Raw genomic sequence first — 16,805 nt, 5'->3', positions numbered from 1 at the left:
ATTTAGAGGCGAGGCGGGAGAAGAAGAAACCCAGGAGGGATTCTCCTCCTTCGCCGCCGCCGCAGCCACCGTGGAGGGCTTGTCCACCGCGGAGGGCTTCTCCTCCTTCGCCAGGTCCATTCCGGTCAGGGCGGCAGGGAGAGAGAGCGAGGAGGCAGGGAGAGAGAGCGAGGAGGCGAAGGGGATTTGAGGCGAGGGCCTTTTCTTGGGCTGGCAGGGAGAGAGAGCGAGGAGGGATTTGGGGATAGTAGTTTTGTTCTGGGTGGAGAGAAAGAGAGGGGAGGGATTTAGTTGGCTTGATACATGTCTGAAGCCGCTCTTATCTTTCATCCCTTCACTTTTTTGGTTTTGGTCTTCGTTTTCCTTCCCTCACATTACTCCTGATCCAGCTCGGCCATCGGGAAGAAAGATAGGGGGATTGGAGATGGACTTCTTAGAGGGTGGAGATTCTTTTAATTTTATCCTCTTTGTTTCTTCTCCTTTCTGTTTGGGTTGAATGGTTGCCGTGCTGTGATGTAGTTTGGGTATCGAAGGGGAGATGGGAGATGGTGGGATGGGACTACTTTAAAACTAATTATTTTTCCATTCTTCTATTCAAGGATAATATTAAACTGAAGAGGCTTCTTGTCTATCTTTGTTAGATTCATGCATCTTTGTTGAAATAGTATACTTGACAGCTATCTATTTTCATATCATTTTTTAACTATTTTGTACTTATTAAAATTTATTATTATTATAATAATAAAAAAAAAGAAAAGACCTCATTCACTGAATTTGTCTTAGGCCCCCAAATGTATTGGGCCGCCCCTGATTTTCTGCTGCAACTTTTTTTTGCAGGATACAAAAATAAATCAATAAACCAATCAATCTAACTTGATGAAGTACTTTGTAGGTCAGTCAAAATGGACAAGAGTTGGATAACAATAAAAAATATGTTGCCCAAGGAGACAACCCAAGAGAGGGGGTGAATTGGGTTTTAATTAAATATTGACCAATTAAAAATAAGGTGAGTGATTAACTAAATCTATTGCAAGTGAATTAGTTAGATCACTAGATGCAATGAGTGAAGAGAGAGAAAGAGACAACAACCAATACAAACACAGAAAGGTCTATAGTGGTTCGGAGCCAACTCTTGCTCCTACGTCCACTCCCCAAGCCGCACTTGGGAGTTCACTATAATCTTTAGGATTACAGCTAGTTGTTTTGCAAGCTCACAATCTAACTTGTTGTTTTCACGAGGTCACAACGAACTCGGTCGGTTTTAATAGGCTCACCGACTAGAACCACTCGATTGTTTTTCCGGATTTACAATCAAACCCAGTTGGTTTTCCTCGGTTCACCAACCACAACCTTACACAATTGGTTTTATCTTTGGCTCACCAACAAACCTTACAACCCTTGATTCAATCCCCTGATTGAATCAAGTATACAAAATAAGAGTTTAAAGTTCACAAGAAGAAGCTTCTAAAAAAGCAAATATGAAACAATATAAGCAAGGTTGAGTTAGAAGCCCTCAAACAGATTTGAGATGAGAAAATGAGGCTTCTCGATTTCTGAGTCTCCTCTTGAATGAGTCGAAGGATGGAGAACAGTAGGTAGAGCCTTGAATGTAAAGGAAGCCTGTTGGGTTTGAGTTGAATGCACTTCTTTCTTCTTTTGCTTGGATTCATTCTTTGGAAGCTCTTGGTGGTTGAAAACCTTTAATGCTCAAATGGAATATAACTCTCTTGTTGTCCACTACTGTTCACTCTAGCTATTTAAGTGATTTTCTTCGAAAAATAGCCGTTAGAGAGTGATTTGGAGCCGTTCTGACCCGTCTGCACAATCTGACAATGTATTCGTTGGGATCGGAGTCAACTCACGCGATCTAGAATCAACTCGTCTGTTACTGGAGTCGACTCGCGCTTTACTGGAGACGACTCCCCCACTATTCCAGATTTGAATTAAAGTGTATGCCTCGTCCTGGGGTCGACTCGGACCAAACTGGAGTCGACTCGCCAACAGCTGGAGACGACTCGGGCACTTAGGGGTCGGCTCATTCTCAGGGTTCGAGAAACCCAACTTTCTGTTTTTCTTCCTCGAGTCGACTCAGATTTACTTGGAGTCGACTTAGCTGACTTGAGAGGCGACTCGAGATCTTCGGAAGACGTCTCATTCTCAGAGACCGAAAAATTGATTCTTTGTCTTTTGAACTGATCTGCCTCGGAGTCGACTCGGGCTTTGTTGGAGTCGACTCGGCTGACTTGAGGGTCGGCTCCGGAACACTTGGAGTCGACTCGTTCACAGGGTCTCCGAAACTGAGTCTCTGCCTTTCAGACTATTTTTCTCTGAAAGTCGACTCGTACAAACTGGGAGTCGACTCGGCTGATATAGGAGACGACTCAAAGTCTTCGCGAGTCGGCTCGCTGACAGGATCTCAAAAACTAACGTTATGTCTTTTTGTCAACTTTGCCATGGATTCGACTCGCCAAGCATCGGAGTCGACTTGCAACCTTTTGGAGTCGACTTGTTAACAAGATTCAAAATTTATCGTTCTGTCTTTCTGTCTGTTCTTAGTCGGAGTCGACTCAAAGAGTTCCGGAGTCGACTCGAGCTTGTGCCAGAAACTCCAAGTGTGCAGGAGTCGACTCACAAGATTCAGGAGTCGACTCATGATGCAGACTTTGGTTCAAATAGAGTTCAATACTTAACCAAAATACTCTGAACCAAAGCTCAAGGCACTTAGACAGAATTTAATAAAGATTTTTCTAAAACACTAGATTGAATTCATTAGAACAACATAAGACATACTCAAATGCTTTGAGCTCATCAAAATCAATTAGGGATTTACTCAATCACTCCACAATCTCCTCCTTTTTTATGATGACAAAACATTGAGTATTTGTAAAGCGAATTACTCATTCAAGAAATGATTCAAGGTAAAATTTTGAAATGATTTCAAATGTCTAGTTATTTAGTGTATCCAAAATTGAATAGTATAAGTCAGTAAATTCTGAAAATTAAAGCTCCCCCTTTCATTTGGAATTATATAAGCCTTCAAATCATACAATCAATTGTTTGGCTTATATGTCTTTAATGAATTTGCTTTTTTAGAATTTCAGATTCTCCCCCTCAGCATGTGCATTCAATTTTGTTTGAACTTTGTTCAATTTTTCTGAATTTTCTTTTAATATTGTAAACTTGAACTTAAGTTCTTAATTATAGAAGGAAAAATCTGACGATTTGTTCTTGAATATGATTCAACTAATCTCCGAATATCCCTTGACTAGTTCTGGAGATTACTCCTTGAAGAGCCCCAACGGAGGAATAGTGAACCTCGAGGTATCGAATCCACTAAGAACAAATCACATTTTGCTTAAAAGTTGTCTTGTTTAGTGATTCCCTTTATTTACAATATATCATATGTTCTCCCCCTTTTTGTCATCGTAGCAAAAAGGTGAAGTATCAAAGAGTCAAAATATACAAGATGAGACAAAAAGATATGCTTTTCATTCACTGTAAACTTGAATACATAAAGGATGTTCAGAAAGTACATAGTACTCAAAACACAAAAATCATACAAACAACATCAAATACACAAGTTCTTAGATAAAGACAAGACTTTTCATTTCATTGTAAGTATTACAAAATTGAGTACAATGATTGAAAGTCCAAAAGGACTTCATATGATTTTCAAGAAAATACAAGTTTAGGGAGGTAGACGTCTAGAAGAAGATGAAGCTCCCAATTTCATCGCTGACACTCCAGAAGCAAACGAACTCCATCAGAGATATTTTCCAGTTGCTGAATAATTTCTGAAGTAGCCCTATTGTGGGTTTGGGTCAGCTGGTTTACGCTGTCAATGTTCGTGTTAAGCTTATTAATAACAGCGTTTGCTACTCTTTCAGCTCCTTCATTTAGCCTTAGTAGCTCTGATTTTATCGAATCTTGCATCTGCTTCGTGTCTTCCTTAATTTTTGAGAATCTCATGTATTGACCCTGAATAAGACTTCTCAGACTGGATAATTCCTCCTTGACTTTAGCAATCATCACTGAAACTGCTACAGTGGAGGGGGTCAGATCAGTGGAGGGTGTACTTGTTGTACTCCTTACCTCTCTCAAAATATCATCCCTTAAAGCTCTAAGCTGCTCACCACTAAGCCTAACCTCAAGGGGCTGCTGAGATGGTGGCACAGTGGATGAAGGGCCAGCAGTGGATGAGAAGGTGGAGGGATCTGCGGAGGTATTCGGTTCATGTTTAGAAGTGGGAGAGTGAGGAGCAGTGGGGTCAGATGGTATGGTAGAAGAAGTTTTCCTAACCCAAGTACCCTTAACCTTGTGGAAACCCATTCGGTGGAGAGTCCCCTTGCCCATATGGTCAGTGTAGCGAAGTGAACAAGAGGGTTCCCCCTCAGAAATAGGGACCTCTAATTCCCTAAAGATCAGGGTGAAGAGCATACCATATGGAAGACTCAATCTTGGTTTTTCTAGGGGATCACAGATATGACTGTAAATGAGTCTAGGAAAGTTGAGAGGGACGTCATGTAGGATGTTGAACATGCTAGCTAGGTCTCTCTCAGAAATAAAGTCAAACTTATCCGTTTTAGGAAGGAGGGTGCGAGAAATAATACTCAGTAGGAGGCGCATCTCAGTGGAGAGCTGATTTGCGAAGACCTCTTCAATGGGGGACTGGGGTGCTCTCCCTAGAATGGTCGTAAGGGCCTCAGATCTATCAGAGGGGTGAGTGGGAGCTATACCCTCACGAGAGAGGTGAAGGACTTGTGCAATGAGGTCCTCCGAGATGGAAATAGGGACATTGGCTACCCTCCCTTGAATACCGCCGCCACCCCGTGTGATGGTGCCATAGAATTTTCGGACTAACCCAGGGTATGTGAGAAGATCAAGGGAACAAAAGTAATCTAGACCTTAAGCTCTAAGATGATGCCCTAAGGTGAACCCTTCGTGGGAGAGGAAGTCAAAATCGACTTTTCTCCCGGTAGAGACAACTCTCCCAGCGCACGAGCGCGAGGGAACCGACCGAGGCGGGGAGGGAACCGGAGGAGGTGGTTTCATGGATTCATTCCTCGCCTTGGATCGTCTCTCGGCGCCGCTCGCAGCAAGAGGCCTCTTCCGGCGAGATACAATGGTTTTTCTGGGCATTCTAACCTACTAAAGGAAGGAGAGACGTGAAATGGAAGGAAAATTGGAGGAAAAATGAAGGGAGGAGGTGGAGACGATCGTGGAAGACGACTCGAGGGTTTTGGAACAATGGCGGCCGAAAAAAAAGATTTGAAAAAAGTCATTTCATTTAGGGTTAAAAGACGGATTTCCGACCTCGAGTCGACTCCTAAAAATTCGCGAGTCGACTCGCACACGAGTCGACTCTCAGAATCATCTGAGTTGACTCGAATTCCGAAACATAACCAAAATCTCAGTTAGTACCATGCCAAAGGAGAAAGATATGGTAATCTTTACATCTTAAGGAATGATTTGATGATCATAGATGTGGAATACTATATCAAATGTAAATTAATGATCAAAATCAATGAATGAAAGAAAAGAATCAAGGAAATGGATCAATCACTCCTAACCCTCTTCTAAGAGTACAAAATCGATCTTCACTAAAGGATTTTGTGAAGATATCAGCAAGTTGATCATCAGTACAAACAAATTCAAGCATCACATCACCATTTAACATATGATCTCTTATGAAGTGATGTCTTATCTCAATGTGTTTAGTTCTTGAGTGCTGAATTAAATTTTTAGTTAGATTTATGGTACTTGTATTATCACAGTTTATGAAAATCTTATCTTGCTTAATGCCATAATCTTCAAGTTGTTACTTGATCCACAAAATTTGAGCACAACAACTCCCGGCAGCAATATATTTGGCCTCCGCCATAAATAGTGCAACTGAGTTTTGTTTCTTGCTAAACCATGAGATTAAGTTCTCTCCTAAGAATTGACATGACCCGCTGGTGCTTTTTCTATCAAGTTTACAACCAGCAAAGTCAGAATCAGTGTACCCTATTAAGTCTATGCTTGATTCTTTAGAGTACCATAACTCTATATCTTTTGTTCCTATTAGATACTTAAAAATTCTTTTAACTGCAATTAGGTGTGATTCTTTAGGATTAGATTGATATCTAGCACACATGCATATACTAAACATGATATCAACTCTACTTGCTGTAAGATATAGTAATGATCCGATCATACCTCTATACAACTTTTGATCTACTGACTTACTTGATTCATCTTTGTCTAGTTTCCATGATGAGCTCATGGGGTGCCAATTGACTTGTTTCCATCCATATCAATTTTTTTTAGCATTTTCTTGATATACTTAGCTTGATTGATGAAAATTCCTTCCTTGGATTGTTTGATTTGAAGTCCGAGAAAGTAGTTCAACTCTCCCATCATGCTCATCTTAAATTCATTCTACATTAATTCAGCAAACTCTTTGCAAAGACGATTGTTAGTAGCACCGAAAATAATATCATCTACATAAATCTGCATTACTAACATATCTTTATTTTTCTTTTTTAAAAATAAGATTGTATCAACATTCCCTCTAGAAAATTCATGATCTAATAGAAATTTGCTAAGTCTTTCATACCATGCTCTAGGAGCTTGTTTTAGACCATAAAGTGCTTTATTTAATTTGTAAACATTGTTAGGGTATTGTTGATTTTTCAAAACCAGGAGGTTGTTGTACATAAACCTACTCATTAATATACCCATTTAAGAAAGCACTCTTTACATCCATTTGAAATAATTTGAAATCTTTAAAACATGCAAATGCTAGTAATAGTCTAATTGCTTCGAATCTAGCCATAGGAGCAAATGTCTCATCAAAATCTATACCTTCTTCTTGATTATAGCCCTTTGCTACTAGTCTAGCCTTGTTCCTAACCACAACTCCATTTTCATCAAGCTTATTTTTGTACACCCATTTAGTTCTAATTATTGAGTATTACCACTTTAAGGTCTGGCAAGCAAGTGGACAATAAAGTCCAACTTTCTGAACATGAAAAAAAAATAAAAATGAATCCGATAAGAACCCTATTCAGAAGAGAGGAAAAGAACAGGATAAATCAAAAAAAAGGAAGAACCCATAGAAACATACAAACCTAAGGTTCCCTTTCCCAGTAGACTTCAGGACTCCAAGAAACAATCTAACTTTGATGAAATAATGAAAGTCTTTAAAACTGTTCAAATAAATATACCTTTTCTCGATGCCATACGACAAATTCCCTCCTATACCTTAACATATGGTATGGATGAAACATTGTGATGTATGGTTAATAGGTATGCTTGACTTTAGACTTATAGATGATGATATTTATAATGAATGATTATGGATTCTCCAACATTGTGTATACTTCTATTTGGATGAGCAAATGTATTGTGCAATATGAATATTGGATAGGATGTTTTGGTTGTACAGGATTTGGAACGAGCCCAAAAATAAATATTAAGCTTATAATTTGAATTGTTAATTAAATACAGGTTAATACTTTCTGCCACCAAAAAATGTTTGTTGCCAATACATTCCAATACATTCTGCGACCAAACTATTGGTGGGAGAAGATAGACATTCAGTGACCATTTTTTTGGTAGCGGAAGACAAATCTTCTACGACCAACTATTTGGTCGGCGTTGAAATTAGCGACAATAGATTTGGTCGCGGATAATTTTCTTTGACAACCAAATGTTGGTCGTTGTTGGTGTACCTTAGGTGACCACAAAATATTGGTCGCCAAAACCTTTCAGTGACTAGGATTCGGCGACGAAAGGTATGCTAGTCGTGAAAAGGTTTCGGCGACCAAATATGGTTATTCGGCGACTAGAATCTTAGTCGCTGAATATGTATTTTCTTGTAGTGTAACTCATTTATAATCCAAATCTATTTATATTAAAACTAAACTTGCTTAGAGTGGATCGTTTGTAGATCAGGTTGACGGGCTATGTTATAAATTGTCATCCCTAGATTTTAGCACAATGGGGCGCAGCTCGGTTGACTTGTTGGCCTGGTGTATGCTTGCCTTGCACTGGCTTTACTTGGAAAAAACTTATACTTTGTCACGCGCCGTGAGATGTCCCTATAATTTGAGGGAATCGAGGACCTAGGGGCATTTAACTTTGAAGCAAGAGGCAGCCCCAAGTATATTCTCTGAATTAATCTTATATAACTGAGAGAAAGGGAGGGAGACCCATGCGCACAAGTATGTAACACCATCCCAAGATTTGAAACTATAATCTCTATTTGCTCGGCAGAGGGATATGACCGCTGCCACAATTCAAGCTGATGTAAGCCAAATTTAATGTCCAGATTTAGTAGGTCTGATTCCCAGACAAGGAATTGTAGGAAATTGCCAATTGGATGGATTCTACGTGATCAACCTGACCTGCGTTTTTGATCATACAATTAAAAGCAAGATTGTGATAACCAGGATTTGACTACATGATTCTACCAAGCCGCATGGTTGTTATCAGCCTGCCTAGGTCATGCACTAGGACAAGGCTATCTTTTGAGTGATGGTATAGGAAGAGATTGAATTCTCACGCTATTCATGTTTCTTCCTCGTTCTATCTAATTCACTGCCTATCCATTTACATGTATCCTAGGTTTTGAAAAGGTGAAATATCAATCAATCAGGTAAGTTGGTGCTCGAGATGAACCAAGACTCCGACTTATCTAGGTCAAGATCGAAGTTGCAAGAAGTTAGATATGGACAAGATATTCGAAGATCTCAGTCATATTGGGACCAAAACATCTAAATCTCAGCTGATAAATAGAACAACAATAGAGCTACTCTTGTGATGCACTTGTTATCTTAATCATAAAATGCCTGTTTAAAATTGTAAGACAAGGTGTGTAAAATCTCATCCAATTCATCAATCCAGATCAACTGATATCTCAAACTATACCAGCATATACTGACCTAAATAACAAGGGTCACATGTTATATACTGTATTAGGAGATGTTAAATACCGATACGAAAATTAAGATCTTGGCTGAGACAAAAATCTTGGATAGATTTGACTAATCAATAACAGATGAGGACTTATGGGGAAAAAAAGAGAGGATCAATATTAGGTGATTGAATAGGCGGTAGAACCGGACACATTGAAATATATCCTATTTAACCACCCAACACCTATCATTGAGACTCACATTTGTGAAAACGAATAAATTAACTCGGTGAATTAGATAAAAGTACACCCTAAAGTAACTAACTCACCTTTGTTAAGTCCATTCTGATGCTTGCCTGTGACAGCACAACTGGACCATTAGACATGTTCGATGGAGGTTACTGATGCACATCATAGATCTAACCGCGCGTATTCGGATCTATTCATATCCAATACTAACTCTAGAGGAGCAAGATGGTTCGGTTGGACTTCGGAGGAGCGGAGCTTGTGGAAAGGCATCTTTACCGGTTGAGTCAGGTGATTGATTCAGTATGGATGGATACACGTTTCAGATTTGAAATAGCAAATTCGAGCAGCCTGTTTGTTCACGAGAGCATCTTGGGGAAAATCCGACCGTAACAAATTTCCATAATCGAGGAGGAAAACAAACATAGGAGGATAAGAAAGGAAAGCGTGACGACACCGGATGTCCAAGTATGCCGCACAAGGCCTCCCGTGGATCTTGGCATCAACACGAGAGCACCTCTCCCAGTCCCGACAAATCTCAACCGTCTCCTCCCTCCCCCAAGTCCCCGGCTCCATAACGCCACACACGTCATCCATCCCCATCTCCGCCGCCAGGCCCACCACCACCACCACTTCCTTCCTCCCTCGCTTCTCCTGCTCTTTCCGACTTTCACTTTCCCATCTCGAGAGGAACAAGAAGAAGAGATGGCCGGAGGAGGAGAGACTCACCTGCACGACCTCCCGGAGGCGATACTGAGCACCGTGTTCTCGATCGTAGAGGACACGCGGACGCGCAACTGCATGGCGCTGGTGTGCCGCAGGTGGCGCACCCTCGAGCGCTTCACCCGCTCCTCTCTCTGCCTCCGCGGCAACGTCCGCGACCTCTTCCTCCTCCCGACCTGCTTCGCCTCCGTCACCCACCTCGACCTTTCCCACCTCTCCCCCTGGGGCCACCCCTTCCTCCTCCACCACCACCACCACCACCACCAACACGAACATCCCACCACCGAGGAGCACCACCACCACCACCTCATAGCCCTCCTCCTCCGCCGCGCCTTCCCCAACCTCACCTCCCTCACCTTCTACGCCCGCCATCCTTCCACCCTTCAGGCCCTTGCCCCCCAGTGGCCGGGTCTCCGCCACGCCAAGCTCGTCCGCTGGCACCAGCGGCCCCCCCACCACCCCCACGGCGCCGACCTCGCCCCGCTCCTCGCCGCCTGCCCCTCGCTAGACTCGCTTGATCTCTCCCAATTCTACTGCTGGGCCGAGGACGTGCCCGCGGCCCTCCACGCCTTCCCGGCCGCCGCTGCCTCCCTCGCCCGCCTCGATCTCCTCAGCCCCGTCGCCGAGGGCTTCCGGACCAGCGAGCTCGTCTCCATCTCCGCCGCCTGCCCCAACCTCCGCCACCTCCTCGCTCCCTGCGTCTTCGACCCCCGCTACATCGACTCCGTCGGCGACGAGGCCCTCGTCGCCGTCGCCGCCAACTGCCCCCGCCTCTCCATCCTCCACCTCGCCGAACCCTCTGCCGTCTTCCCCGCAGCCCACGCCCCCAACGCCCAGCCCGACACCGAGGGCTTCGCTCCGCACGATGCGAGGATCACCGCCGCGGGCCTCGAGGCCCTCTTCGCCGCCCTCCCGCTACTTGAGGACGTCGCTGTCGATCTGTGCCAGAACGTCAGAGACGCGGGGCCGGCATTGGAGGCCCTCAGCGAAAGATGCCCCAAGATAGCGTCGCTCAGCCTGGGGGGATTCCATGGCGTCTGCCGGGCCGCCGGGCTGTACTTGGATGGGGTGGCCCTCTGTGGCCGGCTGGAGTCCTTGCGCATCAAGAACTCGGCTGATCTCACGGATGCCAGCTTGGTGGCGATCGCCCGGGGATGCTCGAGGCTGTCCAAATTGGAGATCCATGGCTGCAAGAGAGTCACCGAGTCAGGGCTGAAGAAGATGGCCGGCATGCTTCGTTCGACCCTCGTGGATATCGGCATCTCCCGCTGCGAGCATCTCGATGTCCCCCAGTCATTGCGAGCTGTCGAGCCAATTCGCGACCGAATCAAGCGCCTCCGCATTGATTGCATCTGGGCCGAGCGGGAGCTCGAACAGTTGCCTCTGAGTTTCGAGGCGGCAGCTGGGGATGCCTTTGAGTCGAATGAGATGGAGCTGGAGGCGAGCGAGGATTCCGATGCTGACATCATCGACTTCCTGGACGTAGCGGATGATCCTGCTGATAGCTCGACGACGAGGTGTAGGTACTCGGAGGCAGCAGTCAACCACCATTGGGCTGGCAATGGTTGTAGCAGAAATGGCATTGGGGCTCTTTGGTGCAGGGAATGGAAGCAGCTGCGCCACCTCTCGCTCTGGGTTCCTGCTGGAGAATTGCTGATTCCACTGGCAGATGCTGGACTGGAGAGCTGCCCAGAGCTGGAGGAGATACGTATCAAGGTGGAAGGCGACTGCCGGACATGCCCAATGCCGGCCCAGGAGGTATTCGGATTAAGCTCCCTCGCTTGCTATCCCAAGCTTTCAAAGATGACGCTCGACTGCAGGGATGTGGTTGGTTATGCTCTGACCGCGCCCACCGGTCGGAAGGATCTGAGCTCATGGGAGAGGTTTTACCTCCATGGGATGGGAGATCTGAATCTTTACGAGCTCGACTACTGGCCACCGCAGGACAGGGATGTGAACCAGAGGAGCCTCTTCCTTCCAGCAGCCGGCCTGCTCCAGGAGTGCATCGCCCTGCGGAAGTTGTTCATCCATGGAACCGCCAACGAACACTTCATGAGATTTTTTCTGGTGATGCCGAACCTCAGGGACGTACAGCTGCGAGAAGACTACTATCCAGCACCGGAGTATGACATGAGCACGGAGATAAGAGTGGACTCCTGTAGTCGCTTTGAGGACGCTCTAAGGAGGCGCCCCATTCCTGACTGATTATACAAAGAAATAAAGCCTTCCACTCTCACTAGTGAGGTAGATAATGATCATCAAATATCATGTAAATTTTCAATTTTCCTTGGAATAGTAAATTGCACTGTCGGACCTGAGAGGATCTAGAGCAGTCTGAGATTCTCTCACAGCAACCTTCTAACAGTAGTTCTTCAAGTAATCATCAGCAGTTTCCAGCTTAACAAGAGTACCATTTTTCCTTTGCATATTTGCGGGCTATTTATTCTAGAAATTTCATCAAACACTTATTTTTAAAAATAACATACAAAATAAACACAATGCATATTTCATTGATGTTTCATATTTCTATATTTTTGACAAGAAATTACAATATATCGATGCTGTAGTGAAGCTTAAGAAACTCATCTATTGCACCAAAACATAAGCTAATTTACAACTTAAGCCGCGGCTAGAAGTCGAGTGTCTCTTCACTTGCTGTACATGCACAAACTACAATTCAGATCAAGAGAGGGCATACTCGCAGTCGAGCAGGCGGGTGAGTATTTCCTGGCAGCTAGGCCGCTCATGGGGTTCTGCCCAACAATCTACAACAGAGATACCAGAATCAGGAGATAGAATATATTCATTGCATGGAAAATTTTAGGAGATACAGCATCAAGGCACCTGCTATTAGCTTGCCAAGGGGACCTTCAGGAATCTCCAATCTTGTTCCTTGGTGAGCAACTGCATATATTACCTGAACAGAAGATGATAACAAGCAGCAGCCATTTCAGGGCTAACTTCTCTCTTCAGAAACTACGTTGTTGATAACAAAAAAATAATGGCTTACTTGAACTGCAGGTACACCTTCCCATGGTCTACTCAGAGTGCAAAGCTCCCACATTATAACTCCAAGGCTGAAAATGTCACATTTCTCCGTAAAAGGTTCATTGCGTATAAGTTCAGGAGCCATCCATTCTGGGGTGCCTGCGGAGGAGTTATCGCTCAAGGGAGTGTTTGCTATGACTCGTGAAAGCCCAAAATCACATATTTTAACTGTCCAATGTTTATTAACAAGGCAGTTTGCACTTTTCAGATCACGATGAACTATCTTCATCCGGTGGATGCACATCAACCCCCTTGAAAACCAAGCAGCAACCGTGAGAGATCATCCAAATTCACTTTATGATTAAGAGAGCCCTAAACTGAATGGGAGCTAGCAGAACAAAATCCTACACTATTAGCATGAAGTGCAAGCCCAAAAAAGAATTATAACATTCAAAGAAAAACATATTTTGACATTTCCAAGGCAACTTTGATGCAGATTAAGATTGGTTACAGCTTTATAGGTGATATATGACAAACAGTGATATAAAGCAAACAACACTTGGATACATATCATGTTAGATTGGCTACTAAGTAGACCTACTGGCCAGGTTTCGAGACCAATATGTCATGATCGGGTTCTGCAGCCACACGCAAGGCAAGCAAAAGGCGAACATAAACTATTTCACAAGTGTTGTATTTGAAGATGGAATGACTTGGCAGCTTAAAACCTAATTAGTACCTTTGACACTCCTGAGTCCTGAGTTCTCTCTGAAATTTCAGGAGAGCAACAATCTAAGGATATACGTGGCAAGTAAGAAATGAGTAACTTTAAATAGTGGGAGAAAAACTTTTGCGGTTACTCCCTATTGGGTTACAGGGACAGGCACCCCAGAGAAAATGTATATTATGGCAGAGTTGAGACCGCTACTTATGGTCCATAAATTTGAACCGAACAGCATAATGATGGCAGAGTTGAGACCGCTACTTATGGCCCATAAATCTAAACTGAACAGTATAATAATGGCAGAGTTGAGGCCACTACATATGGCCCATAAATAATCACCTTGTTTGAAGATGTTACCAGCCTCAGTCAACACCATCACCATGATGCATATGAAGAAGAAACACTGGAAATTTCATTCCAAATGTATATTAAACAAACAACCCTAAACTGAATGCTGATAAAAATATTACTTCCTAACCTAATATGATAACAGACCAGGGCTCCTTTAGCCACTTCACAAACAGAACTCCTTTAACATCAGAAATGCCTCGAGACATCAACTTAGGTCTGACATTGCCTCATGTCTCCGGCATAAGTCATCTTCATATCTGGACTTTTTCATTTGTCTGTTATAGTAGATTAGTTGCTTTTATTATTGGTCGAGTCAATTTGGTTAGTTGCTTTTGTTTTAGTCAAGTCAATTGGGTTAGCTGTTAAGTCGTGTAATTGAGTCGAATAATTAGATCGATTTTGGTATGTAATCAATCGATTGACTTAGTCAATTGATTGAAGGTCCAATTTTGGTATGTCGTCAATTGATTAAGTTGACTAGGTCATGATGTAAGGCCTATTTAAAGGCCCGTCCTCTCATGTATTAGGCAATTGAATGATTGAATGAAAAATCCTAGCCTCCTTTCTTCTTCTTCTTCCTCCTCCTCCTCCTCCTCCTCTTCTCTTCTTTCTGCGTCTCTATAACCTCTTCTTCCTCCTCCTTCCCTTCTTCTTCCTCTCTCTCTTCTCCCTGCAGAGGTCCGCCCTCAGCTTGGTATCAGGCCGGCTTTGCCCCCGCTGCCAAAGCCACGATCCAGTTTCTTTTCTCTCCTCTCTCTCTCTCGATTTCACTAGGCCCCTCCCTCGGTTTTTGCCAGAAGGGTTCCTCCCTCCCAATTTCACCATCACTAAACCCCTGTCCCACCACCTCTCTCACGTCCATCCCCACCACTGCATCCGTACACGATCCGAACGCTCCTTCGTCCCAAACCGACCTCTTCAAACCTCCTCTCCTTTTCTCGACGTTCTGAAGAATCCCTATCTCCCCCGTTCGCCTCTCCTTCAGTTTTTCCCCTCTCGGCCGTAACCCACCGCAACACCCCTCTTCCATTGTGGCCGCCGAAGCCCCTCCCGCCGCCCGAATCCCCCTCTCCTTTTCGCTAATCACCTCTCCTACTAAACCCCACTGTTTCACCACCCTCTCCACCCAAGCTCCAGCACCATTATCCTCCACGACACCAAAACCCCTTCAACAACCGTCGACACCCCCTGTTTTCTTCTTCGGCGTCCATCTCCTCCGGCGACGTCCCGCCTCGCCGTCGGCTCACCACTAGAGATCGCCGCAACCCCCCTACTAGCAACGCCACCAAGGGCTCCAACCTAGCAATCCACGGTCGGCCGGTGAAAACCCCCTCGAGCCACCGGACGCCGCCTGTCTCCACGGACCTCGGAGCTGCGGCCGAGATCACCGCCCTCTCCGTCGAAGCCCCGCCTTCCGCCATCGCAGCCTTCCCCCGCAGCCACCACCGTGAGGATCGGTGCACCCTCCCGAATGAGACAACCAGCTTAACGGGTAAGTGCGAGACCCGTTAACCCAAAACCCGATAACCCAGGTCCGGAAAAAAATCCGCACGTGACTGCATGTGTCAGCTCCAAAAAAAAATTGTACCTTTTCTTCTTCCTCTGCCCTTGCAGCGACTGCCACGCCATCCGCCATCGCCACCGCGCCGTAGCCGCCCAACCGCCGTCGCCCTTCGCTGCCCGTTGTCGAGCGCCACCTCCTCCAGCCGCGCCATCGTGAGCCACCATCCCCGCGGCCGCCCTCGAACTCCACTTCCTCCTCCGTCGGCTGCCTTCGAGCTCCACTTCCTCCTCCGTCAGCCGCCACCAAAGCCCCAGCTGCCTCCTTTGCCTTCAGCTCCCTCTCCCCGCCGTCGCCTCCCTCCGCCGAGGCCTCCACCGTCGCCTCTCCCCCCCAACTCCACAGAAATCCAAACCCTCTCCTCCTTCCTTTTCTGCCACACCGCCACCCGCCGTCCATCCTCTCCTCTTTCCCCTCATCTCCTCCCCTTTCCCTCTGCGGCCGCAGCTCACCCAACGTTTTCCAATCCCCAAAACCTAACCCCTCTGCACCGAGCCCCTTCCGCTCCCACCTCCTCTCCAGACCACACCCGACCTTGCTTCTCCCCTCAATAGGCCATCGAGCCAAAACCCCTCCCGCATCACTCTCAGTCCTAACATTCACAAGCCGAGCCAGCCCCCCTCTTCATTCCTCTCGGGCCTAATAGACAGCAGGCCCTTCGGGCCCATCAGACAGCAACCCGCCCACGCACCCTTATCCCTCCACAGGCCCAAGCCCACACCCTAATCCTTCCACAAGCCCAAGCCCACACCCTAATCCTTCCACAGGCCCAAGCCCAACTAGCCGCCCCTCCCCAATCCCGTTCACACCAAACCGGCTCCCCCTCCCAATCCCGTTCACACCACAATCATTCCCCCCCTCCCCAATCCTATTCACACCACAACCATTCCCACAAATTGCTTCACCTCCCCTCTTGGTTACACAGGCCCAACTACAACCACAGGCCCGCAGACCTATCAAGCTCACACCATACAACAACCACATCGGCTTCATTGTCATGGATGCCTGCAGAAATATTTCGGGCCAAACCTGCACTTGATGGGGTCGAGTTTTCCCCACCTGGGAGGAGTTGATGGGGACATTAGAGCCCCTCATTCAGATGATGGAGTCAATTAGTTGCTTTTATTATTGGTCGAGTCCATTTGGTTAATTGCTTTTGTTTTAGTCAAGTCAATTGGATTAGCTGTTAAGTCGTATAATTAGGTCAAGTGATTGAATCGATTTTGGTATGTAATCAATCGGTTGACTTAATCAATTGATTGAGGGTTCAATTTTGGTATGTTGTCAATTGATAAAGTTGACTAGGTCATGAT

General features: G+C 45.3%; 2 protein-coding genes across 4 annotated transcripts in view; one reads left to right on the top strand and one right to left on the bottom strand.

Annotated features, from left to right (window-relative positions):
- Window positions 1-9,166: 9,166 nt before the first annotated feature.
- On the top strand, window positions 9,167-12,294 carry LOC103706894 (F-box/LRR-repeat MAX2 homolog A-like). Its single transcript, XM_039125509.1, has one exon. It carries the CDS (start codon window positions 9,851-9,853, stop codon window positions 12,071-12,073), a length of 2,223 nt encoding a protein of 740 aa, XP_038981437.1. The 5' UTR covers window positions 9,167-9,850; the 3' UTR covers window positions 12,074-12,294.
- A 55-nt stretch (window positions 12,295-12,349) lies between these two features.
- LOC103706893 (serine/threonine-protein kinase EDR1-like) overlaps window positions 12,350-16,805 on the bottom strand; it is a 60,446-nt gene continuing 55,990 nt past the window's right edge. For 2 of the 3 annotated variants that reach the window (XM_039125506.1, XM_039125507.1), the window contains exons 15-17: window positions 12,879-13,167; window positions 12,713-12,785; window positions 12,350-12,633 (exon numbers count right to left, since the gene is read on the bottom strand). In XM_039125506.1, coding sequence (XP_038981434.1) covers window positions 12,551-12,633; window positions 12,713-12,785; window positions 12,879-13,167 — 445 coding nt within the window. In that variant the 3' untranslated portion in view covers window positions 12,350-12,550. The remainder of the gene's footprint in view (window positions 12,634-12,712; window positions 12,786-12,878; window positions 13,168-16,805) is intronic. The other variant, XR_005511458.1, reaches the window with a different exon arrangement.

This window comes from Phoenix dactylifera, chromosome 4, assembly GCF_009389715.1.
Source record: "Phoenix dactylifera cultivar Barhee BC4 chromosome 4, palm_55x_up_171113_PBpolish2nd_filt_p, whole genome shotgun sequence".
Classification (NCBI taxonomy): Eukaryota; Viridiplantae; Streptophyta; class Magnoliopsida; order Arecales; family Arecaceae; genus Phoenix; species Phoenix dactylifera.
Note: the sequence above shows the minus strand (reverse complement) of the source record. Positions and strands in the feature narration are given on the sequence as shown.